This window comes from Gossypium arboreum, chromosome 3 (genome assembly GCF_025698485.1).
Source record: "Gossypium arboreum isolate Shixiya-1 chromosome 3, ASM2569848v2, whole genome shotgun sequence".
NCBI classification, from domain to species: Eukaryota; Viridiplantae; Streptophyta; class Magnoliopsida; order Malvales; family Malvaceae; genus Gossypium; species Gossypium arboreum.
The window spans coordinates 16,323,539-16,333,413 of NC_069072.1; the positions used below are offsets into that span (position 1 = coordinate 16,323,539).

The 9,875-nt window shown below is 33.0% G+C and overlaps 1 protein-coding gene across 1 annotated transcript; it reads right to left on the reverse strand.

The window, feature by feature from the left end:
• Window positions 1–385: 385 nt before the first annotated feature.
• On the reverse strand, window positions 386–3,268 carry LOC108470515 (ARM REPEAT PROTEIN INTERACTING WITH ABF2). Its single transcript, XM_017771860.2, has one exon. The coding sequence runs from the start codon at window positions 2,540–2,542 to the stop codon at window positions 689–691; it is 1,854 nt and encodes a 617-aa protein (XP_017627349.1). The 5' UTR covers window positions 2,543–3,268; the 3' UTR covers window positions 386–688.
• Window positions 3,269–9,875: the final 6,607 nt, after the last annotated feature.

The following is a 9,875-nucleotide window of genomic DNA, read 5'->3' on the forward strand; positions in this document are numbered from 1 at the left end:
GAAAATGAATGGCCGAGGGAAAAAAAATTATCTATTACCCACCACAATGTTCTAAAAACATAGTCTGCTCATCCACAGTAGACAAAACAGTATCATATTCTAGTCTCCAAGTCAAAACAAGTCAAAACAAGTTATGCATGAGGTGAAGTGTGGTGATTGCACACCTCATCTCTTAAAATGTGATCGGGAGTTTGATCTCTGTTCATGGGAAAAGAGGACATTTCACGGTCAGCTGTTTATCTTTTTAGAAAGCACCCCACAGCGAAGAGAATAATCTTTGCTGTCAGCGGCGGATACCTGATTACGACAAAAAATCAAAACAAGTCTGATATGTGACATATTCTCTAGTGTATTAATCCCACAGAAGCAACTATGGACGCAATGGTTATGTGAGAAGCACAGGGAAGATTATATCACTCATTCCATGTCCTTAAAAACAAAAAAATGAAAGTATTCACAAACAGTTTTATGTCCACTATAAAAAGCATTAAAGCATCCAAGTATTTTGATCAGTGTATAATTACTTTAAGCAGAAGCCTGTTTACTTTGATAACACTACTCTTTATCTTTTCCTTTTTCTAACTGATCCAAATGTGTATATTTGTGAATGTCCTTTCAGCTTGCCTTGCCTTCCAAAAGTTCAAACCAACATAAGCAGAACAATAACTTAAAAATATTGGGTGCACATTCATGGTGCAAACAATTGCCGCTGCGGATGGACTCCCGTGTGATAAAGGTTGAGCTGATATATGGCCTTTGTCACCAATTCTTTCAAATCAGGATGTTGCCCAACCACTGTTCGGTCTGCCCCTTCGAGGGCAGTCAAAACCCTAGCTTGTTCCAAAGCGTCATTATCACCAGCATGTATAGCGAGGTAGCAGAGCAGAACTACTCCGTGCAGTTGTGCCTTGTCACCGGATCTAAGCAATCTCATCAAAGGTGGAACACCGTTGAATTCGATTATCGACTTTGAATGATCCATACAGAGAAAATTCTCCGGAGATGCAAACTTCTGCAATGCAATGGCAGCTTCCACTACTACTTCTTGATCCTTATTACCAAGTTGTGTCACCAAAGGACCGATCACTCGAGTCTCCCGAGCCGGGAAAGTCCTTGCCAATGAACCAACTGATCTAATAGCAGGAACTTGCAATATAGGACTATCCAATTCCTTGATCACTCTTAAAAGCTGATCGATAACAGCCTTAGCGGCGGGTGAATTCGTCTTAAAAGCTGCACGTCTAAGATCGGAATTGGATTCAGCAGCAGCTGTAATCTCCATTATTGCCATCAAACAATTATACTGCAACTCACCTTGTTCCTTATCCACCAATTTAGCCAAGCAAAGCAATCCTTTTGTCTCAGTTATCCTCCTACTATTTGAAACACTGCCCTTAGCAAGCATCCATAAAGCTTCAGCACAATTAATTTTCAACTGAAGTTTAACTTCAGGCTTCTCATTTTCTCTTTCTTTCCTATGATTTCCTCCCCTACTACTCCCTTCCATATGCAAATTCGAGTAGGAGTTCGAATACGGTCTATAACTATAGTTTCTCGAAGTCGATCCAGCAGAAGAAAATTTCTCCATTTCTTTATTGATCTGAACTATAGAATGAATGCTTTGCTTACCCAACTGTGTCTTAGAATCTTCCACAAAAGTCTCGAACGATAACAAAGTGACCAACGGCCTAATCACATTCTCTCTGGCGAAATCCTCTTGAGCCACAGGGTCATGCTCCGCCATTCTCACCACTAGTTTTGCTACCGGAATTTGAACCTTCATAAGGGAATCTCCCAACACTTGAACCACAATTGGAACCCCCATTTCATCGACAATACTCCTAACTCTTTCCTGCTCGTTTGCTAAAACAAGAAGCGCATTAGCCGCTGCGATTTGGGCATCCGCTGAGGAGCTTTCTTTGAGAAGCTTTAACAAAGGAGGGATGCCGCCTTCTTCGACGGTTATCTTTTTGTTTCGGTCGTTGTCTCGAGCGAGAGAAGCGAGGTTATTAGCGGCTTCAATTCGATCGGTTAATTGGCCCATTTGGACGGTGGCGATGTAAGACCAAACCCAGGAAATAATCGGGTCGTTGCTGGCGATCGGGGGAAGGGAAAGGAAGATTCCGCTGGCAGTCCCGTTGTTCTCGGTGTCGAGGACTCCCATGAGCCACTTCATGTCGCCGATGGAAGCGTCCAGAAGGTTCAACACTTTGCGGAAATCGGTGGCACTCGTGATCCTCACGACTCGACGCAAGATGCTCTGCCTCTTGCACTTTCGGACTAAGGTGAGGGCTCGCTCTAGATTCTTGGAGACTTCGGAGACTACCCGGCGAATCGGGCGTTCGTAGAGGGATTGAACCGAGGTGGTGGAGCGGACCAGGGTTCGAAGCATTTGGGAAAGCCGATCTACTAGCTTCCCCACCTCCCCACAATCAACTTTAAACGACTCCGCCTCGTCCGCCGCCGCCCGAACTCGCTCAGCTAGCATAATCGGATACGACAGCTCATCCTCGATTCTTTTCTCCTCCGCCGATCCCATCATCAACTCAATAAGTTAATACGTTAGGTGAGTCCAGGGCGAGTCAAGAAGTAGAAAATCAATCAGCTTAGCTAGCTGCTACTGACGTTTCTTTTAGGAAGTCCTCTGCTCTTCTAGGGAATTGTGCTGTGTTTTTTTTTTACACCATTATTGGTATCCCACTTTCCACGCAGCGCGTGAATGGAAAAAACAACGATAGTAGTAAATGATAATAATAACAAATTAAAATGCACCAAAAGAAGATGAGGAGGAGTCAATTGATTAAGCTTCTTACATTTCGTAATAGGAAGGTGAAAAGCACTTGCTCCGAAGCATCACTTGAAAATTATTCCTTCTTTCCTTTTCATTTTCTTTTACTGGTTTCCGGTCAAAGCATACTTTTCCATCTATTTTTAATTTACCTCATTTTATATTACTTTAATTTTCCAATTACTTTCGCACCATCTTAATTCATACTGCAACTCAACACATATTCTGATAATTAATACAACTGTAAGATTTTTTATCCCATATAGACAAAAACATATCCTGTAATTATATAAAAGAATTATGAGACTGGAAAGAAAGAAAAAAACCCTTAGCGGTTGACCCGATGATGTTATAGAAAAGATAAACAGAGTGATGAAATTTTCGAAGAAGACTTACTTCTGAATTGTTGACCACGCAATTTGTGTTCTATTTTCTGTGTTTAACTTCTTTTCTTCCCAATACATTTAAGATAGATGGCATCTACTATTTTATTAAGTAGTCTTCTAACAATTGACTCAGACATTCCTTGTCTAAGCACCCCAACACCCCATCAAATTATTTGATGATGAAATCTATTGAGCAATCTTCTGCAATTAATAAAATAATTCCAACAGCATTTTTAAGGGAAAAAATGGAGTGATAATTTTTACGACCGCCAATATACTCAGACAAGAACTATCATTATTATTATTCAGAGGTTCAAACTACATTATGATCCTTTAACAGTAAAATAGAAATGTTGATGCTTACTCAATTATTTGATCTTTGATGAAAATAATATTGCTCACTCCTGAACTCCCTTTTGAACATATCAATTCAAAGGCTTAGCAATTATAATGTCTTGGATAGAGTTCGTTGTCATGTCATTTTCTTTCAGCTTCGTATCACTACTCTGTATACATTTCCTCGCATGCATTCATGGTGGATAAAGTAGTATGGAGTTGTTTGTGGTTAAAGTTAGATTATATTTTAGTTTTTTTTATTTAAAAATTAGATAAATTTATTCTTTTTGTTAAAAAAATCATTTATTTGTGTTATTAAAAATTAAAATAACTGACGAAATAACTTGACAATGACATGTGACATGTCACGTTTATCTTATGCTAATGTATAAGAACCAATTTTTAACAGTAAAATGAATAGAATTTATAATAAAAGGATTAGTTTACTTTTTAATATAATGTATATAGACTAATTTATCTATTTTTAATAGAAAAGAAAAATGTAATTTAAGTCTTAATATAAAACCTTCATCAAACTTCTATTAAAATCTATCAATTTCTCATCAATTATGCGTTCACATCCTATTCAATTTGTAAAACAAATTATAAAGCTTAATGAATTAATACGAACAATATCTTACAAATGAGTATATATTTAGTATTATAGTTTTTTCTAGTTATTAGTGATTGGGGTGTCATTGAGCTAACCCAAGCTCGAACAATAAGAAGCTCAAGTTCTACTAGATATTCAAGGGTTGAAGTTTGGCTAGTTCAAACTTGATCGAGTTTCACTTAAATCTCAAGCTCAATTCGAGACTAAGATTAAACTACTAACTTTGCTTAATTAGGCTTGTTGATTATGCGAAAAAAAAAAAAACTCAATTCTCATGTTTGATTTCAAGTTGGATTATTTATGCTTTTTGAGTTAAAATTAACTTTCCAATACTAACTGCAATATGGGTCCACTTATTTAAGCTAGGCTAGATAATGGTCGATTGAATTCAAGTTATTATTCTTCTTGTCCCTTTTTTTTATAGCTAAAGCTAAGTAATTTGCAAATGAAAATGATTTGTATCCAAAATGTCCTTGGGTTTTGGGCATTTAAAATCTCAAGTTTACTCTCATAGTATTTTAAAATAAAATTTTAAAATTTTTCTCATGTAAAAGTATTATTTTCTCTATAAAAGTATATTTATTATGTTTAATTTCCCAATATACCTAGCTCAATACTCATTAGTTAACTTATTTATTTTTATTTAAACCCCCCACAAAAAAAAAGGGCATAATTTAAGAAAATTGAAACTTAATGAAATTTATCTTCTGTACTATTAATTAATGAAATACATTTCACCGAAATATTACACTGAATCTTGATTTGATCTATTAATCTAAAAATGGAGTGAACAAGTTCAATTCATATTTAAATTTTTATATATTTTACCCATCATTTTAAATTTTAATTCATATTAAATCATGAAATCTGCCCTTTTCTTTCTTTCTTTTACATTCCTAATATTCTTTCTATATAAACCCAAGTTTATTTTTCTCTACAATGGTGGAGCCACTCGTAATTGTGAGGTCAATTAATTTCATAATTTTTAAAAAATACTTTATAAAAAATAATATAAGTAATAAATTAAGTTATTAACCCAATAACAATACTTGACACTCACTAACGTCCACAAATCTTTAATCTTTTTATTTTCTTTCAATATTAATAATTTTTTTCATAAATTTTCAATCTTTCAATACTTTTTAAGTAGGTTTTCTAATTTGATAACAATGCTTTTTTTGTTCAAGCCTTATTGATTCATCTCTAAAAAAATTAAAATTGTGGCTTTACTTGTGATAAATTAGAATTTTTATGCAAGATTAAGTTTTTTTATGGAATAATTTTGGGATAATCATTTTGTATAAGATTACTAATATTTTAATTGATTTATATATTTTTAGAGAATATCAATACAAATTCTTGAAGAAATTAGGACTGATTGTTTGTATAATATTGTATTTATTGAATATAGATTAAAAATTATGGTTGCTAATGTGATTTTGTACATCTTGTGTTTGTGTTCATATTGTGTTTTACATATTGTATTACGTAATTAATTATAGTCATAGTTGGTTAATTTGTTACTGTTTCAGTTAGAATGCTAGTTAGCTAGCCATAGTTGGTTATATATTCTTTCTTGTAAACTTCATTGATTAATGAATATTTTTTGAACAAATTCTTTCTTCCAATATGGTATCAGAGGCCTTCTCTTGAATTTTTTTTATTTTTTTGTTTTCATATTTCATTTTCTTGGCATTTTCTCACCAACCAAACATTTTTTTTTATTTCTTAAGTTTCAACATGATTTCTATGATTGATCAATTTGACAATGGTAATAATCTTTATTACTTGGATCAATCTGATAATCTAAGGTTGCTTTTGGTTTCTCAAACATTATTGTCTGACAATTACAACACTTGGCGTCATTCCATGATTATGGTGTTATCAACCAAGAACAAATTGGGTTTTGTTGATAGATCTGTTGTTTGACTAGAATCTTTTTTAGTTGATTGTCTCAATGCTTGGACATGAACGAACAATCTTGTCACTTCATGGATTATTAATGCTATTTCAAAGGATATCACTGCTAGTTTATTGTACCATACTTTTACAACATAGATTTGGAAGGATATTGAATGTAATAACCCATTTTTCAGAGGTTTCAAAACATTGTTCTCTTATGATCGAGTATGTAAGTATTATTAATTAATATTTACGAGTAAATTATAATATTATATTGAAATTTGATCTAACGAATTTGTTAATTGGATAGTTAGTTAGGGTACAAGTGTTTTGACTCTAAAGTCGTGATGTCAAAAATGAAGCATCGAGACCTTATTTTTGAAAATTGAGCTCGTAAATGTATTTATTAAATATTTACAGAGTTATTATATAGATGAATTAAATTTTGGATATGATATTTTTTGAATTAGTGATTAATTAAGGTATGAGGACTATATCATAAAAGTGGTAAAAGTTAATCATTATATATATATATTTTCTATGGACTGAATTAGCCATTAAAATCAAGACTTGAAATAGAAACTAGACCCTTATAAATTTATAGTGGCCTGAAGTTATAAGTAAATTAATTTTAAATTTTAATTATAATGAAAATGTATAAAACATAAAAAAACAATAAAGAAATAAATAAAAGATAAACATCTTCATCTTTTCTTCTCCACGAAAACACCGAGACAAAACCTACGAAGTCATTGTTGAGCTTCAAACCATTCAACCCTCCCAAAATTGGTATGTTTACAAGTCATTTTCTTGTAATTTTTATGTTTTTGTAATCCCGGGAGCTTGATATAGCTAACTTGGGAATTAATTTGTAAAACTATTAAAATTTTCAAAAGTTTCCGTTGTTGAATCTTGAAGCTTTTGGTACTAAATTGTGAGATTTTAAGCTTAGATATGGAAAATGACTAATTTGTAAAGTGAAATTTGTTAGTTTTGTACATAGGGGCTAAAATATGATTATTTCGAAATTAGCATGAAATTATTGTAATTATTTTTAATATAGGGCTATATGAGGATGTAATTGAGATCGACTTCAAAATCGAAGCTCAAATTTGAAAATTATGATAAATTCAATTTTAGTGACTAAATTGAATAAAATGTAAAACTTAAAAGAATATATGATAGAAGAAATTGAATTGATAAATAACTAAAATAGGCTGCTAAATTATGTTTGAATTGATAATTTTATTGAATTACGATATAGATTGAGATTTAAACCAATCAGAGAGGATAATCACGAAAAAAGAAAATTACGGATTAGTCCTTGACACCTTGTTGGTTGCTGTTTTTACCAGGTAAGTTCATATGGAACTTATTATGTTGATTTTATTTATTTAAGTGTTATAATATCTTGTTTGTTAGTTGAGTTGTAGTGGAAATGTTAAGTTTTAATACCAAATGGATTAAATTGTGAAGTATGTAATATGGAACGTTTTTGAATAAATACGCGTCAATAGATGGTTATGAAATGTTTATATGGTAAAACGATATGTATAAATGATGATACTAGAGATATTGAAAATGTATGAATACAAAATAATGCCCATGGGAATTTAGTAAATATTATTATAAGAATAGGAAAGAGTTACCATTTTAAAGGAATTGGGTGCTGGTCAGGGATTACTTTATCGATGGCTGATATCCAACATATGTTGCGAATTCTCTAAAGCTTGTATGAGCAGCATCAAATAGAGTTAGCATAACAATCTTCGACCTACAGCTTGTGAGAGCAGGCCTAAATGGTACAAACTAGATGTTGGTTAATGACTTAGTTATCAATGGCTGAGATCTAGCATATGTTGTGAATTCTCTACAGCTTGTGTGAGTAGCATCAAATAAAAATTATATGAACAATTCTAACCTATAGCTTATGTGAGCAAAAACAATTTATACAACTTGTGTGAGCAAAATTGTATGTTACAACTTGTGTAAGCAATCCAGTCTTGAGTATCCCAAGTTAATTTATTATAGTTCTCAAGGAAAAGATATTGACAAGTTGATAAAGAAATGGTTGGAAAGACTGATAAGGAACTTAGTTGACATGTTTGTAATATCGTATATGTTAACTTGATGATGGTTTTGAGAAATTGTTTAAATAGGCTTAAGGATGTCAAAGTATCACCATGTTGTGCATATTTGAGTTTCTATTGATTAATTGATATAACACTTAGGTAAGTTGATTTAAACTTCGTATGGATTTACTAAGTAATTGTTATACTTACCTTTGACTTCAGTTACTTGTAGATTGTTGATCGCGGAGCATGAAGATTGGATCTCTTTAGAGCTCACACTATCCAGCTCCCGTTTTGGTAGCCTTTTGATCGTTTTGAGCTCGTTTATATATAGCATGTTTTAGGAGTGTCATAGTATCTTATAATGTTGTTTGTTTGGAACTCTACTTGAATTAAGCTTATGTATAAATGTTAATAGTATATGTATCCATATTAGATAATATAAGGTGTTATGTCTGTTTGATGTTTAATGTTGGATATATTGAATATGGATTGACTTGAGAAAGTGAATGTTAAATAGCTTGAAATGTTACAAATATTTTTTATGTAAATTGGTGCCAAAGTGGCATATTGGTTCATATGTTGGAATAGTGTTTAAATGGTATGTGCTTGGTATGAAAATTGGTATGAAATGTGTAGGCATAGGTTGTGTTAAGTGGTTCCTTTGAGTTGAATTGGATGATGATTTGAAATGAGTACAAAATGACCTCTTTTTTTTATCAAACAAATTCCTCGTCCTGACGTTGTTTTCCTCTCATCATGATGTCAGCCAACAGTTTGTGATGTCCAGACGTCAAGTGGTCTGATATTGTGACGTGACATACAATTTTAGCAACATCACAGCGTAGGGGAAGTCTCGTTGTGATGTCATTCTGAACTTTTGAAAACTTTTCAATTTAGTACTTATTCGACCCCGGGTTAACTTTAAAGCTTACGTAAGTTTGTATTAAGCTCGAGAAAGGTTTTAAATTAGTTATAAATGTTTTATATAATGGTGAAAATGATTTTTAACTTGAATTATGCATTAAAAGTTTGTAATTGTTCCATTTTGTCCTGTAGAATTCTGTAGCTTAGTCTCGACAATTGGGATAGGCTAGGGGTGTTACATTGAAGATTGATTCCAACAGAAGAATGGTCCACAAAATTTTCAATTGAAGCAGAAGTTGGTTGCATTCAGTCGAGGTCAAATTTCTATCATGACTTTCTACATTCAATTATAGATCATTTGGGATGAATTGTACTCAACTAAACAAATTTGTTCATGCTTACAATGTTGTTGTGGGGGTGTTCGTAATATGCTTGAAGAACATCAACAAGAGTATGCTATGACCTTTTTAATTGGTCTTAATGATTTTTATGCCCATATTAGAAGTCAGATTCTTTAGATGGTTCATTTGCCTTCTATTTGTAAAGTTTTTTCACTTGTTTTCTAAGAAGAAAATAAAAAATCCATTAGATCCAGGTCTTGTGCTCAAGAAGCGTTTGTTTTTATTACTAAATAAAATGTTACAAGTTGGCCAAACATACAGTAGCACAAACACATGAAGTGTGAGATGTCTCCACTAGTGGTGAACTGCGAGAAGTCTCCACAAGTGGCAAGCTGCGAGAAGTCTCCACAAGTGGCAAGCTGTGAGATGAATTGCGAAATGACACTGCGAAATGGTGAGCTGTGAGATGACATTACGAAGTGGTAAAGTGCAAGATGACACCATGAAATGGCAAAGTGCGAGATGTCTTCATAGGGGGCGAGATGTAGCTGAAGCCTTGGTGCATACAGA

Excerpts from the sequence above, each read along its gene's own strand:
- LOC108470515 (XM_017771860.2), bottom strand. The coding sequence starts at position 2,542 with ATGATGGGATCGGCGGAGGAGAAAAGAATCGAGGATGAGCTGTCGTAT.